Source organism: Mobula birostris, chromosome 3 (genome assembly GCF_030028105.1).
Source record: "Mobula birostris isolate sMobBir1 chromosome 3, sMobBir1.hap1, whole genome shotgun sequence".
Classification (NCBI taxonomy): domain Eukaryota; kingdom Metazoa; phylum Chordata; class Chondrichthyes; order Myliobatiformes; family Myliobatidae; genus Mobula; species Mobula birostris.
The window spans coordinates 41,968,311-41,985,477 of record NC_092372.1 but is presented as its reverse complement, the minus strand read 5'-3'; the positions used below and the strand labels follow the sequence as shown (position 1 = coordinate 41,985,477).

The following is a 17,167-nucleotide window of genomic DNA, read 5'->3' as shown; positions in this document are numbered from 1 at the left end:
GTTTGAAAGTAGCTCACATAAGCTTAAGGCACAGTATTTCATTGTGTACTTATGCCAGCACAGTGGGACAGCAGGTAGTGCTGCTGCATTCTGGCTCTCTCAGCACTGCCTCCTTGTGGCCATGCAGGTTTCCTCCCTGGACTTGAATTTAGCCTCACATTCCAAAGGTTTATTGTTTGGCAGGCAGGCACTGTGACTACTGCAGATTACCCCTAGTGCAGATGGTAATGTTAGAATTGGTTGTGATGGGCACATGACAGAGAAGTAACTAGGGAGATTAATGGGACTACACTGGGAGGCAGAACAGACTGTGAGCAGAATAATCTCCTCTGATTTTAAAAAGAAATGTGTTAAGATATAAAATATGAGATTACAGTATTGGAATTCAACTGTAAATGCACTAATTTCAGATAATTAGCTTTGTCTATATAAGGACTGGCTAGGTCTTTTGATGGAAGTTTACCTGAAACATTAGCTTTTTTTCCCTCAATCTGCAAATGCTGATTTACAGCATTTTTCTGTTCTTATTTAAGATGTTGATATACACTCTTGTCCCTCTTTTTGTGCTCAAGATGTGTTCCCAGGAACGAGAGTGGTAATGGATCAGTGCTAAATGGGGTCTGAATCAGAATCGAAATCGGGTTTACTATCACTGACGTATGCTTTGAAATGTGTTGCTTTGTGGTAGCAGCACAGTGCAAAATATAAAAAGTTACTATAAGTTACCGAACAAATAATGCAAAATGAATAACAAGATAGTGTTGATGGATGGTTCAGAAATCTGGTGGCAGAGGGGAAGAAGCTGTTGTTAAAGCATCGAGTGTGGGTCTTCAGACTCCTGTACGTCCTCCCAGATGGTAGTAATGTGAGGGAGCACATCCCTCTTGATAGTCGTTATATACTTCCATCATAAAGATGTGTGGCTGCAAGCATTGGCATTCTAGGAACTTGATGCTGAATCCCTGCACTTCGCTAGTGCTGTTATATTTATGAAGTGTCCACAGCGCATGGTTTGGTGTGGTATGACTTTGTGATGGTTGGTATTTAACAGCTGGAACATGAGATGCATCCACTTGGCCCATTGAGCTGTGGCAATTGGGGTTGCTCTGTGGCTGGAACGGTGAATGCAGGCCACTGTTCATTACTAGCAGTGGCACTTGACAGTGTTGACTATCTGGATATAACAGTCTCTTATCGCCTTTGGTACGTTGAGCTTGTACCATAGCAAAACTCTTGGGGTGGGAGAGCTGTGCAATCAAAGAGGATCAAACAGCAGCTTCTATCATCTCTGACAGGCTGCAGTACTTCTGGGCTTCCAAACGCCAGCACTGGCAGGCACCACACTAGGCTGTTGTTGATTTGTTGTCATAAGAACAACTGAGGGCAGGGATCTGTGCCATCTTGCCAGTACATTAGATAACAGAGGTTAGCATTTTTTGCTTTAAAGTGCGGCTGGATTTGGGGAACAAACAAGTGGGTATCCAGCCTGAACTAACAGGATGACGGACAGTGGGGTCTTGGGGTGCGAGTCCATAGCTCTCTGAAAGTGGCAACACGTGTAGATAGCTTAGTGAAGAAGGCATATCATATACTTGCCTTTATCGGTTGGTGCACGGGATATAAAAGTTGGGAAGTTATTGTAGCAGCATTAAAATTTTTGGCTAGGCTACATTTGAAGCATCATGTGCATTTCTGTTTGCTGTAGTAGAGGAAGGATATGGAGAGTGTGCAAAATTGGTTCACTAGGACGAGTCTGGATTAGAGATGGTTAGCTATAAGAAGAGTTTGGACAGGCTTGTATTTTCTCCAGACTGTTAGAGGCTTGATAGATTTCTATAAACTTGACAGGTTTATAAAGAGATGCAAGTCTATACAGAGGCATGATGGGGTAGATGGTCCGAGTCTGTTTACCAGAGTATAAGTGTCAAATACTAGAGGCCATAGGCTTAAGTTAAGAGGGGAATGTTTAAAGGAAATTTGCTAGATGAGTACCTTTTAAATGCTACTAAGAAAGGTGGTGAAAGCAATTATGATAACAATGTTTAAGAGGCATCTATAGTGGATCATGAGCAGGCATGGAATAGAAGGATAGATCAACGATTTAATTTAATGAGTTCAGTTTAAATTATCGGAGGAGGAGGAGAAGATGGCAGCATGCGCGGCCACTTCGGTGGTGATGTCTGTTATCTGTTAGGTAGGGGACCGTGCACAATTCTGATTTGATGGAGACAGACGTGAGAGCACGGAGGAACATCTGGAAAACTTCTGAAATACCCGCTTCGCTGCCACTGCTACTGTGTGGTAACCGGAATCTCCGGAGCTGAAGGCCCCGAAATCTTTGGCTTTGCGTGTTTCAGCTGCCGGGGCGCGATTGAAGGTGCTCAGCAGAGGATGGCGCTCAGGAGGCTGTATCAGAGAGGCTGGTCGGAAGCTCGAAGTTTTCGGACGGATGGATTCAGTGTTGGCTGTGGTCGGCTGCTTCCAAGGCATCGGCAACTTGACAGTAACACACATCAAAGTTGCTGATGAACGCAGCAGGCCAGGCAGCATCTCTAGGAAGAGGTGCAGTCGACGTTTCAGGCCGAGGGTCTCAGCCTGAAACGTCGACTGCACCTCTTCCTAGAGATGCTGCCTGGCCTGCTGCGTTCACCAGCAACTTTGATGTGTGTTGCTTGAATTTCCAGCAACTGCAGAATTCCTGTTGTTGGCAACTTGACAATGCCTGGAGGTTTATGGCAGGGAGTTTCTCCCTTTTGCCGCCTGCTATTGGGGACTCGGGAGTCGATCGACTCAGGTTTTTTTTAACCATGCCCATGGTCTGTTCTTCATCAAATTATGGTATTGCTTTGCACTGCTGTAACTATATGTTATAATTATGTGGTCCTGTCAGTGTTAGTCTTTGGTTTGTCCTGTTTTCTGTGATACCACTACAGAGAAACATTGTATCATTTCTTAATGCATGTATGCATTTCTGAGGACTGAGTGTTCTCATAATCTAATCTAATGAGTTTAGTTTAATTTGTCATCATGGACAACACAAGCCAAAGAATGTTTCTGTTCTGTTTTGTTCTACAATCAGCTTTCTACAGGATAGCGCTAAGAAAAGGTTATTGGGATTATTAAATTACTGTAACTTGCTCTTGATTCGTGGCTGCAGAATAGAAATAGTGAAGCCAAATTTGTCTCAAAAACTGCTGTTGATAAAAAGTAATATTTGATAAATTCAACAGAAATGTTCATCATGTTGTATTGAATTATGCATTTTATTATGTTTTGACAATATTAAATTGTACAGAACATCTGCATTAACAGCAGTATGCCCATCTAAAGGGCTGCTGCAAGTTAATCATAAGTCTGAAATACAAACAGCACTTTACGACTCCTTACTTCATAACTAGCAAGCATTCTTTTTGCCTGAACATGTTATAGATTGTTTACATTCCAAGAAGGAAGATGTATTTTTTTTTGGTCATGGGTAGTTTTCTTCTTTGCTTTTCAGTCAAGTTTATTTCAATGTAATCTAAAATATTGTGTCTAGGCCTCACCTTGAATTCTGTACCATGACGAATCTGGAGGCTCAGCACTTAATATTTCAAGACAGTGGTGATGAGATGTTTAGATTTAACAAGAATCAAAGGATGGAAAATAGTAAGAGATCAGCCTCAATCTTGTGGAATGCTGAACAGGTATGGAGGATAGGGGCCTACTCGGTGTTTGTTTCTAATGTTCTTCTTTGAGATTATTATCTGTAACCAAATGGTTGGTAAGTAGGTGGGGGTTGCTGTTTCCGAAGTGAAAAGAAGCAAACAACTTTAGAAAGGAGTAAGGAGCCTCAGTGGCTGGAATCATGTCTCTGCTCATTGATATGATTATGAGGAATCAACTGCATGAGGTCAATGACATTTTAAAGCCCCTTGGGATGTATAGACGAAAAGGGAACAAACTACGGCAGGAGCTGTACAATTCTGCAAAGAATGATTGCAGTTTAAGTACAAATTAATAGACTTGAGCTTCTCTCTTCAGTCTCCCTCCTTCCCTTTCCCCACCCTCTCTTTTTCCTTGCCTAGATATTGTTCTTTGGGAAAGACAGTCTGACGGGTTATGAGTGGTAGGCCAATGCTTGCTTTATGCAAAATCTATTAGCAGGCACATAGATCCCTGGCAGTGGACAGAGTCTTCTGTGGGTTGGCAGATGCAATTAAAGCTCAGTCTGAAATTGGTGGGGAACTCCGGAGAGTCAGGTGGGACATTTGGGATTCTGTACATACATGATTAGTAGCTGGAGCCAGATAAGTGAAGAGGTGTTTGGGTCACAAGTAAGTAGAAAGTTTGAGGTCTTGATTGGATTTTGGGTGGGATAATCCATAGTTAATCAGGATCATAGTCTGTGAATTAGACCTTCAATAAGAGGTAAAATCAAAAATATATAACACCAACCTGTAGTTGTTTCCAATCCTTAGATGATACTTGCTGAAGCAAGAGTCACTTTCCTGGAAAATCTTCTGCATGAATGACCTGGGATGTCCTCTAATCTTATGTGACAGAGTCCATATGTGCATTGTATACCATTCAATATTAATGAATGTATTGGGATCCCTCCCTGGACAGTAAGCATTCTGTCTGGATGCATAATGGCTTGGTATGGTAACTGCTCTGCATGTAATCTCAGGAAACTGCAGCTCAGCACATCACAGGAACCAGTCTCCCCTCTTTGGACTCCAACTACACTTCTTGCTGCCTCAGTAAAGCAATCAGCATAAAGACCCCACCCACCCCAAACATCCTGACTTCTCCCCTCTCCCATCAGCAGGAGATGCAAAAGCCTGTAAACACATATCACCAGGCTCAAAGACAGCCTGTATCCCACTGTTATCAGACTCTTGAATGGCCCTCTTGTACGATAAGATGGAGCCTTGGCCACACATTCTACCTCGTTGTGATCTTGCACTTCATCATTTACCTGTACGGTACTGCACATTTTTGGTAACCTGTAGAATTCTGTATTTTATTGTCCTACTTTTATTCCAACTCAATGCACTGTGCTATGATTTGATCTGTATGAACAGTATTCAAGACAAACTTTTTATTGTATTGTTTTAATTGTTCATGGCAATAATAAATTAACACTAATCTTAAGAACTAACCTAAATGAAATGCACAGTACTATACAATTATGATTTTCTGCTATCTGACTGTTCAGAAATCCCAGTTGTTCAGCATTTGATTCATGAGCCCTGGTTCCCCTGCTCCCTTTAAGCCTCTGAAGCTCCAGTTTCTATGCTCCTTTTAAACTTGATGGGCTTACAAGAAAACTTATTATGCTTCTTTGCAACATGTTTTCTTAAAAATAATGTAAAGCTATATGGAATTATGTCTGGAAGATCTGCTAGTTGGGTACCAGCAAGGACCCCCAGCATGCTGCAGTAACAGTTTTACTGTAATAACAGCAGGAAGGGATATTCCAATCAAATTCTATAACATATAATGTTGAACAGAAGATTTGCCACTGCAAGCATTCAGTGAGAGATAGCCATGATAAATGATGGAGTTATTGGAAGTAATAGTTGTGATGGAATTGGTGAAAATTGTGATTCATTTTCATCTGGAATTGTTTGAAAGTACAGTGCCAGTGGAAAGACTGAGAGAATTAATGGCAAATGTGGCCTAACCATTGTTTGGTAAAGTTGTAATGTAACTTTCCAACTTCATTTTCTATGAAGTGAACATGCCCTTTACCTTCATCACCCTATTTTTCCTTGTTTCTGCTCTTAGGGAACTATGGACTTGAACCCCAAGTCCTTCAGTTCATCAACTTTGCTTGGGACTCAGTCATTTACTGTATATGTCATAGCCTTATTTGTCTTCACAAAATGTATTAGCTCTTATTTATCAGGATTAAATTCTATCTGCCAATGCTTCACTCCAACTTTCCTTCTGATCCATATGCTGCCATGCCCTCAGACAACCTTCCTTACTATCGACAACACCACCAGTTTTCCACTCTCTCCGTGGCTATATTGACTCCCTGCTGCATGCCATTTCAGGTTCCCTTCCCTTCGCCACTGTCAAGGTGAGGCCAAATGCAAACTAGAGGAATGGTACCTCAAATTCTGCCTGGGCAGTCCAAAACCCAATGATATGAACATTGAACCTTCCAATTTTAAGTAGCTTCACCACCCCCCACCCCCACCACCACCTTGTTTTCCTCTGTCAGCCAGTTTCATTCCCCTCCAATGCCTGATTCCATCTTCCCATCATCCCTCCCTTATCTGGGTTCCACTTATCACCTTCCAACTTCTTTCTACCCTCACCTTCCCCTCCCTGCCCTTGTTCCACCTGCCTATCTTCATCCTCTTCATCTAGTTCCATTTGTCACCTTTCAGACTCTTCCTCATCCCACCCTCCCACCTTTTCATACTGGCTGTCATCCCTCTCAGTTCTCATCCTGATGCAGGTTTTAAATCTGAAGCACCAACAATCCTCGTATCTCCACAAGTGCTGCCTGACCTGATGGGTTTCTCCAACAGTTTGTTGTTTTTTCTTGCTTTAGATTACAGCAACTTCAGTCTCTTGTCTCTCTGACTAATCTATTGTTCCTCCTACATTAACGTTCATGTTGTTAATATATATCACAAAAAATGTCCCAGCACCGATCCCCTGAACTAAATCGGTGCTTAACTACCGCTTGCCATCTTTAAAACTGATCATTGTGGCATACAATTATTTTATGTTTGTTTGATGATTTAAACGCTCTCAGTATTTTCCAGAAGACTTCAATTATCCCCCTGTAATCCTGTGTTATTAAAAGTCATTTCGTGAGTGGATTGTCAGTGGAAACAGGAATTAGAAATGTTTGCTGGTTTTATATTGAGATTGCAGAAGCTTGAGACTTGTGTGAGACACCATACATTTGTAGGTAATATTAACTTAACTGATATAGCACATCACGATGATGATAATGATTGGATGAGGCCTTATAATTAGATGGGATTACACAAAATTTTCAAAATGTTTATTCCAAAATGTATCAGTTAATATCATTTTCATGAGGGAACTTTAAGTTGTTTTTTACTGAAATTGGGCTTCTGCAGATAAATTTTCATATGTGTCAGATCTGTGGTTTTCATAGCTTTAGGTTTGGGCAAGGAAGAATTTGTTAACAGATGTGTGGATGTTGAAGATATGTGAGAAGTCATATAAGAGGTCTGTTACGGCACAGGAAAAATAAAAGATCGTAAAATACTTGGTGAAAATGCATGTTAACAGGGTTCCTAAATAAAAAAAGTTGTTCTGGAGGAATGTAAATAAGACCACTGTAGAATTATTCTACCTTTAAAATAATTATTTCAATGAATGGAAGAAGGCAACTGAATGCTGGAAATATGAAATACAAAAACTGGGAGTAGACCATAAGATGTGGGACCAGAATTGTGCCATTTGGCCAATTGAGTCTGCTCTGTCATTCAGTCATGGCTGATCTTTTAAAAAAAAAAAAAATCCCATTCACCTGATTTCTCCGTAGAACCCTTGCCCCTTTACCAATCCCTGTCCTAAATATACCCAATGACCTACCTGCACATCCCTCTGTAGCAAAGAATTCTATGGATTCATCACCCTCTTGCTGAATAAATTCCTCCTCATCTTGGCTTTAAAAGGATATTTCTTTGTTCTGAATCTGGGCCCTTGTATCCTAGTCTGTGCTAGTAATGGAATTATCCTCTTCACATCCACACTATCCAGGCCTTTCAGTATCATAATGATAATCATGTGTAACTGTTGAGCTCAGTTTTATGATTTTAAAGCTGATATGTTGCCAGTCAGCCTCATGCTGTTTTACCAAGTTATTTTGAGTGTTGTTGAAGTTGTATAGGTCAGTGGTCCCCAACCACTGGGCTTTGGACCAGTACTGGGCCGCAAAGCATGTGCTACTGGGCCACAAGGAAACGATATGATTTGGCGATATGAAACGATATGAGTCAGCTGCACCTTTCCTCATTCCCTGTCATGCCCACTGTTAAACTTTAACGCACGCAAGGTCATCAGTGACCCAAGATGCTAATGGCCTAAGACGTGCAAAGGAATGGGTCTGTGACCCATTTGTGAATGTCCCCGGTGAATCATCCATGTCAGCATGGGAAAAAGATTCAACTCCTCGAGCTTGCAAATGACGGTGAGCTGAAAAGTATGTTTGACATAACATCTCTGCCAGCATTCTGGATCAAAGTCAAAGTCAATATCCTGAGAAAGCCACGAAAGCACTGAAAACGTTGCTTCCATTTCCAACATCACACCTCTGTGAAGCAGAGTTTTCCGCAATGAATGCAACGAAAATCGCGGAATAGACTGGACATAAGGAACCCCCTTCGAGTATCGCTGTCTCCCATCACCCCTCGATGGGACCATCTTGTTGCAGGAAAACAAGCCCAGGGCTCCCAGTGATTCAGCGATATTGGTGCGTTGCAATGATTTTATGTTCATACGGGGGAAATATGCGCTGTGTGTTTAATGTTAAATTCGTTAGATAAATCCCTTTAGAAACGAAATTGAGTTTATTAGCCACTTTTAAGTGACTTATAGTTGACTTATCACCTTATATTCCAGTCATGATTAACACCCCACCGCCCCCCACCGACCCGCCTCGGTCGGCCGGTCCGCAAGAATATTGTCAATATTAAACCGGTCCACGGTGCAGGAAAGGTTGGGAACCCCTGGTATAGGGCACTGGAGACGAGCTTCTGGAAGCTTGTTTTTATTTTTAGACTAAATGGAAGTGTTCTTCAAGGCTCTCACCCAAACTGATTCGATAAGGAGAATAGATTGTGTGCAGCGTTAAATCTGGAAGTAGTAGAAGTAAGTGATTGCTTCGCCTAAGGTGTATGTTTAAGGCTCAGGCTTATGCTCCGTACATCCAGTGGTTTCATAGTAAGGTGATGTGAAGGGTGGGGTGGGGGGAATGGGTGTGGTAGATATTGATGGAGTGAGATAGAGGCATTTGGTATATGTTTTGTCTCAAGATAGCTCCCACATGTATCATTAAAACATACTGTAGGAGTAACTTACCTTTTTGATCTATAGTTTCTCAATATTCTTGCTGTTGCAACAAAAATGAAATCCTGTTGTGACAGTCTCCAGTCGATTATCAGAGCTTTTAATTTGCTGTCTGTTTCTTATATCAAACAAAATTTATTTTAATTTCCTTATTCTTTCATCAAGTAAGAATACTGTAATTATAACTCACCATGCAGTATTTTTAGTTGAAAAACTGTACTTAGGGGAAGATATTTTTCAAACTTTGGCTAGTAAATAATAAGCACATCGATGCAGTTATGAAGAAGGCATGGCAATGACTTTACTTCACTAGGGTTGTGAGGAACTTTTCCACTGCTAATCCCTTGATGAGGATGGGTGTGTATTACCCCAACTTCCCCTTCCTGAAGTCCACAATCAATTCCTTGGTCCTACTGATACTGAGTGCAAGGTTGTTGCTGGCACACCACTCAACTAGCAGATCAATGTCGCTCCTGTACACCTCCTCATCACCATCTTCTGAAATTCTGCCAATAGTATTTGTGTCATTGGCAAATTTATAGATGGCGTTTGGAGCTGTGCCTGGCCACACAATCATGAGTGTAGAGCAGTGGACTAAGCAGGCATCCTTCAGGTGTGCCAGTGTAGATTGTCTGCGAGGAGGAGGCGTTAATTTCAATTGAGACAGACCTTGGTTTCCTGGTGAGGAAGTTAAAGATACAGTTTCAGAGGGACATACAGAGGCCTAGGTTTTGGAGCTTCTTGATCAGAACTGCAGCCTGATGTAGGTGTTACTATTGTCTAAGTTATCCATGTATGAGTAGAGAGTCAGTTGGATTGCTTCTGCTGTAGACCTATTATAGTGATAGGCAAATTGCAGTGGGTCCAGGTCCTTACGTAGGCACGAGTTGATTCTGGCCACGACCGACCTCTCAAAGCACTTCATCATAGTAGATGTGGATTTCTCGTGTTTGGGATGTGAGTACCACTGGACAATAGTTGTTGAGACAACTCATCCTGCTGCTCTTAGGCACTGGTATGATTGCTTCCCTTTTAAAGCAAGTGGGAACATCCATCTGCAGTAGTGAGAGATTGAAGATGTCCTTGAACACTCCTACCAGTTGGTTGGCGCAGGTTTTCTGTGCCCTACCAGGTATACTATCAGGGCCTGACAGCTTGTGAAGGTTCACCTCCTTGAAAGACACTGAGGCTGTCTACAAGAAGGGTCAGAGCTGTCTCTATTTCCTGAGGAGGCTGAGGTCCTTTAACATCTGCCGGACAATGCTGCGGATGTTCTACAAGTCTGTGGTGGGCAGTGCTATCATGTTTGCTGTTGTTGGCTGGGGCAGCAGGCTGAGGGTAGCAGACACCAACAGAATCAACAAACTTATTCGTAAGGCCAGTGATATTGTGGGGATGGAACTGGACTCTCTGACGGCAGTGTCTGAAGAGAGAATGCTGTCTAAGTTGCATGCCATCTTGGTCAATGTTTCCCATCCACTACATAATGTACTGGGTGGGCACAGGAGTACATTCAGCCAGAGACTCATTCCACCGAGATGCAACACAGAGCGTCATAGGAAGTCATTCCTGCCTGTGGCCATCAAACCGTACAACTCCTCCCTTGGAGGGTCAGACACCCTGAGCCGATAGGCTGGTCCTGGACTTATTTCATAATTTACTGGCAAAATTTACATATTACCATTTAACTATTTATGGTTCTGTTACTATTTATTATTTATGGTGCAGCTGTAATGAAAACCAATTTCCCCTGGGATCAATAAAGTATGACTATGAAAGCTGTTCTGATGGCAGCCTCTGAGACAGAGATCATAGAGTCACCAGGTGTGTAGGGATTTGCACTAGTGTAGTTTTATTCTCCATTTCAAAGTGTACATAAAAGGCACTGAAATCACCTGGGAGTGAAGCATCGCAGCCATTCATAACCTTAGGTTTCGCTTTGTGGGAAGTAATGTCCTGCAAGCCCTGCCAGAGTTGACGTGTGTCCAATTCCATCTCTAATCTTAATTGGAATTTTTTTTTTTTTTGCTTTTAAAATAGTCTTCCTTAGGTCATACCTGGACGACTAGTATAGTTCCACTTCACTTGTCTTAAATGCCACAGATCTAGTCCTCAACAGACTACAAATCTTGTAGATCATCCACAGCTCTTGGTTTGGATATGTCTAGTCTTGAAGGCATACATTCATCCACCCGGGTCTTGATGAAGTGGGTGACAATTGTGGCGTATTGATTCAGACTGGAAGATTAATCTCTGAATATTGTCCAGTCCACTGACTCAAAGCAGTCTTGTAAACACTCCTCTGCCCCTCTTGACCATAGCTTCTTGGCCCTCACCATTGGTGCTGCGGTCTTTAGTCGCTGCTGATACCCTGGGAGAGGACGTACAGCTAAGTGATCGGACTTCCCAAAGTGTGGGTTTGGGATGGCACGATAAGTGTTCTTGATATTGGTATAACAGTGGTCAAGTGTGTTGGCTCCTTTGGTTCCACTGGTGATATGTTGGTGGGTTGTTGTTCAGAGACTTCAAGATGGGCTGGTTGAAATCTCCTGCAATGATAGGGAAGGCATTAGTGAGCGCACTTTCATACCTGTTAATTACAAAGCTCAGCCCCTCCAGTGCCTGCCGGCCTGATGTTGGTCTGAAGTGGAATGTACACTGCTACCAGGATGATGGCAGAAAACTCCCTTAGCAGACAAAATGGACAGCATTTGACCAACACCTCCAATATGAAAGCCTTAACCACCGTTCCTGACCAATCAGTGACACTAACGTTGAATCTCCCAGCATCAATGTTTTTAGAGTCGCTATTGAGGAGAAACCCAATTGAGCCTGCACATAAAAGGAGCAGGTCATGGTAGGACCCTCTGCAGTGTTTCATGGCTCCCAAAGCCTCTCCCCAGCTACTTGCCTAGATGTAAAGCTGCAGCAAAGCACAGTGAAGTTTCCTGAACACCAGGTGAAACAATCCACTTGAACAGCATCCAGTGCCTCCAGAGCTTGTACTGTGGATAGAATCTGTATCACTTCTGCATTTCCCATGGTCTATTATGCAGAAAGACAAGATCTTGAGACTATGGGGGAAAAATGCAATCCCGATGTACAGTTATTTCCATATAGCATTCCCTTCATTGCTGGGCCAAGACCTTAAAGCTTCTTCCTTATTAGATGGTGTATTTTGCTATGAGTATCAATTTTAAAAATATAATACAACGTCTTGAAAAAGTATTCAACCCCGACAACCATTTTCACATTTTAGTCTCATTGTCTAAATTTGAAATACATTGAAGTAGAATTTTTTTTGAGTTGATCTACGAAACATTGTGCATCATGTCAAATCCAACGAAAAATTCTAAAACCTGTCAACAATTTACTGGAAATTAGAAACCAAACAAGTGAGGCTGAAAAAGTATTCATCTCCTTTGTAATTACTATGTTAACTTTCCTCAGGTGCAATATCTTACCAACTCACCCAATTTGTTGATGTAAAAATTGGAGGATCACCTGTTTTCAATGAATTCATAAGAATAAGTACTCCCTCTTTCTGTAAGGTCCAATAATATAGTAGATTTTCAACAGACCAAACCAAAACAAAGACAAAAGAACATTCAAAACATGTCTGGGAAATGATAATAGAGAAACACAAATCTATGGAAGGCTACAAGAGCATCTTAAAGACACTGCAGATACCGAAGAGCTCAGTACAGTCCATCATGAAAAAATGGGAAAAAAATGAAACAACAGCCACACTGCCTAGGTCAGACTGCCCCTCTAAACTTAGTCACGTCACCAGAGAAGAATGACACTTGTAAAAGAGGCTACTGTGACACTAACAATCACTCTGGGTAAGCTGCAGATGTCAGTGGCTGCAGTTGGAAAAGAAATTCATGGTTCCACAATCTCCAAGGCCTTGCACAAAAAGGGTATTTATGGATGGCACAGAAGAAGCCCTGGGGGAAAAAAGCATATCTTTCCCCATCAAGACTTAGCAAAGCTTCACTTAGAAGGTCATTGCGAAGATGTGGAAGAAGGCCTTGTGATTGGATGAGACTAAAGTGGAATTTTTTTGCCTTCAACACTAAGTAGTATGTGTTGTGTAATTCTAATACTGCGCATCAGCCATCCCTACTGTAAAGTATGGTGGAGATAGCATCATGCTATCAGGATGCTTTTCAGCAACAGGTACTGGAAATCTGCTCAGGATTAGTGGGAAGATGAATGCTGCTAAACACAGAATCAGGTTTAATATCACCGGCGCCTGTCTGTCTAGGTACCATATCCGATGTAGACGTTGATGACCATGGTTTTCCATATAGACCTATCCCTCGTACTTTGGATGACTTCCATTTCCTCTGTGTAGCCACCCGGCTAGGCTTTTGATGTACATAAGCCAAGGTCTTCCTCTAGGTTTGCTCCCCTCGATCTTTCCAGGGATTGAGTTTTTCTAGTTCATCTTTCCACATGATGTGTCCTAGGAATCTGAGTTGTCTTTCTCTTATTGTTGGTATGAATGATCTAACTGCTTGGGCTCTTCTGAGAACTTCTTCATTTGATATATGTGTGTGTGTGTGTGTGTGTGTGTGTGTGTGTGTGCGCGTGTGTGTGCGCGTGTGTATGTATGTCGTGAAACTTGTTAACTTCACGGCAGCAGTACAATGAAATACATGATAATTTTTTTTTAAAAGACTGAATTACTGTCTGTGTGTGTGATGTGGATATAGATATATAAATTTAAAATTAGGTAATTCAAAAACAGAAATAACAGAAAAATTAGTGAGGTAGTGTTCATGGGTTCAGTGTCCATTCAGAAATCAGATGGCAGAGGGGAAGAAGCTGTTCCTGAATCATTGAGTGTGTGTGCCTTCAGGCTCCTGTACCTCCTACCTGATGATAGAAATGAGAATAGGGCATGTCCTGGGTGGTGGGGGTCTTTACTATTGGACGTCACCTTTTTGAGGCATTGCTTCTTGAAGAGGAGGTTAGTGCCCATGATGGACCTGACTAATTTTATACTCTCTGCAACTTACTTTGATCCTGTACAGTAGTCTTTGCTAGTGTTTTAGATGACATACCAAATCTCCTCAAACTCCTTATGAAATATAGCTACTGTCTTGCCTTTCTTGTATCTGCACCAATATGTTGGGACCAGGTTAAGTCCTCTGAAATAGTAACAGCCAGGAACTTGAAATTGCTCACTCTCTCCACTTCTGATCCCTCTGAAGACTGGTGTTTGTTCCCTCATTTTGCCCTTTCTGAAGTCCACAATCCATTCTTTGGTCTTACTGAAGTTGAGTGCAATGTTGTTGCTGCTACACCATTTGACTAGCTGGTATATCTTGCTCCTGTATGCCCTCTCAAAGCCATCTGAGATTCTGCCAACAATGGTTGTATCATCAGCAAATTTATAGATGGCATATGAGTTGTGTCTAGCCACATAGTCATTGGTGTAGAGAGAGTAGAGCAGTGGGCTAAGCACATGTCTCTCAGCTAGGTGGATATGTTATTTCCTGTCTGCATAGATTATGGTCTTCTGGTTAGGCAGTTGAGGATCCAGTTGCAGAGGGAGGTACAGAGGCCCAGGTTCTGTAGCTTTTCGATCATGACTGTAGGATTGGGTATTAAATGCTGAGCTCTAGTTAATAAACAGCAACTTGACATATGTATATGATACAAGGCCGCGTGGAGAGTCAATGAGATCGCATCTACCGTAGATCTATTGTGGTGATAGGCAAGTTGCAGTGGGTGCAGGTACTTGTTGAGGCAGGAGTTGATTCTAGCCCTGACCAATCTCTCAAAGCACTTAATCACCGTAGATGTGAGTGCTAATGGACATTAGTAATTAAGGCAGCTCGTACTCTTCTTCTTGGGCACTGGTATAATTGTTGCCCTTTTGAAGCAGGTGGGAACCTCTGACTGTAGTAATGAGAGATTGAAAATGTCTTTGAACACCCCTGCCAGTTGGTTGGCACAGGTTTTCAGAGCCTTACCAGGTACTCCATTGGGGCTTGCCACCTTGCAAAGGTTCACCCTCCTGAAAGGCAGCCTGATGTTGGCTTCCAAGACAGAGATCACAGGGTGACCGGGTGCTGCAGGGATCCTCATAGCTGTAGTATTATTCTCCCTTTCAAGGTGAGCATAAGAGGCAATGAGCTCATCTGGGAGTGAAGCTTCCCTGCCATTTGTGCTATTGCGTTTTGCTTTGTAGGAAGTAATGTCTTGCCAACCCTGCTGGAGTTGATGTGCATAAAGTGTCGCCTCCAACCTTTGTTCAGAGTTGTTCCGTAACTCTTGAACTAGCCCTGTGTGGCGTGTGGCCAAGTGGTTAAGGCGTTGGTCTAGTGATCTGAAGGTTGCTAGTTCGAGCCTCAGCTGAGGCAGCGTGTTGTGTCCTTGAGCAAGGCACTTAACCCCACATTGCTCTGCAACGACACTGGTGCCAAGCTGTATGGGTCCTAATGCCCTTCCCTTGGATAACATCAGTGGCGTGGAGAGGAGAGACTTGCAGCATGGGCAACTGCCGGTCTTCCATACAACCTTGCCCAGGCCTGCGCCCTGGAAACTTTCCAAGGCGCAAATCCATGGTCTCGTGAGACTAACGGATGCCTATAATGTGTTATAATGTGTGTAGCCCTCTGCATGTCATACCTGGTTCTCTTGTAAGGACCTGGGTTGCCAATGCCACAAATCTAGCCCTCAGCAGACTACAGATCTCCTGGTTCATCTACGGCTTTTGATTCGGGATTTGTGTAGGCACGCACTCATTTGCACAGGTTTTAATGAATTCTGTGTCAACTGTGGTGTACTCATTCAAATTTGAAGAAGAATCCCGGAATACTGTCCAGTCCACTGATTCAAAGCAACTCTGTAAGTACTCCTGCACTTCCCTTGTCCATAATTTCTTGGTCCTCACTACTGATGCTGCAGTCTTCAGTCTCTGCCTATACTCAGGGAGTAGAAGTACAGCCAGGTGATCAGACTTTCCAAAGTGTGGGTGTAGGACAGTATAGTGAGCACTCTGGGTGGTTTAACAGTGGTCCAGTGTGTTGGTTCCTTTGGTACTACAAATGATTTGTTTGTAATGATTAATAGAGACTCTTGAAGCTGGCCTGGTTAAAATGATGAAAAGTTAAATTTCTGTGTAGTTTTTCTTAAATGTCTGGCAAATATTTGTTAACATTTTTTAAAATTGCTGTAAGTATTTATTTAGTATGTGCACACTTGATCATTGCTTAACTGGTAAAATGGATCAAATCTATCTCATTGGATCTCAGCCCTGTAACTGGAATGTGGAAAGGGTTAAACAAAAATATGAGAATATGTATTTCTCTAATGTATCGAGTGGGAAAGTTAATTACTTCTTTAGAATTAATTGGCCACAATTAATGTAGATTTTATTCATGTGATGACTGCAGATTTCTTCTGAATGTCATTTTGGAGCAATTGCTTATGACTTGCCAGTTTCAGCAGTGCTTGAAAGGTCAGCGTTTATTCCCCTTGAGGGAGGTTTGGTGAGAAGCTGGCTGTTGTTAGATGGGAAGCTATCAACTTTGAGATAATAACAGTTACTGTCTTAAGTCCATAGAGCATTTCCTTGCACCTCAAATATGCCCTCTAGTTAAGAAGTGGCAAAGCCCATTAATGACCTGAATAGGTGATGCTGAGCATTGCAGTAGTAGGGAGTGACAGCCTGCCAAGCACTGCCACCAAAGTTGGGGCCTCTCCTATGCAAATTGCAACATTTTTTTTAGTAAAACCGATTTTTATTATGGTGAGTTGTACTGCTGGTGCTCAAAATTTTACCTCAAATAAACCCTTTCACACTTAATGATTCACAGGATGTTTTTCTTTCATTTTAGCATCTTTTTTTGGAGAGAGCTATGTGCATCTCAAAATAGCAGAGGCTTCTAGCAAGTCATCATTAAGTTTACGATTTCAAACCTCAAGATCAAGTGGACTACTTGTCCTGGTGGCAGGAGAAACAGATTACTGGTTGGTGGAACTCCAAGCTGGTTGTGTACAGGTAAGCTGGTGGGGGAGAAAATGGGGTCGTGTTTGCTATAATACTGTTTCTGCTGTGATTAGCAGAATTTGGAGCTTGGTTCTGGTGAAAAGGTTCTCT

The 17,167-nt window shown here is 42.2% G+C and overlaps 1 protein-coding gene across 1 annotated transcript in view; it reads left to right on the top strand.

Moving 5' to 3' along the window:
- The window catches only part of cspg4ba (chondroitin sulfate proteoglycan 4ba), a 100,201-nt gene that overhangs the window by 8,248 nt on the left and 74,786 nt on the right, over positions 1 to 17,167 (top strand). The window contains exon 2 of the mRNA XM_072251789.1: positions 16,905 to 17,068. Within this exon, the coding sequence (XP_072107890.1) occupies positions 16,905 to 17,068 (164 nt within the window). The remainder of the gene's footprint in view (positions 1 to 16,904; positions 17,069 to 17,167) is intronic.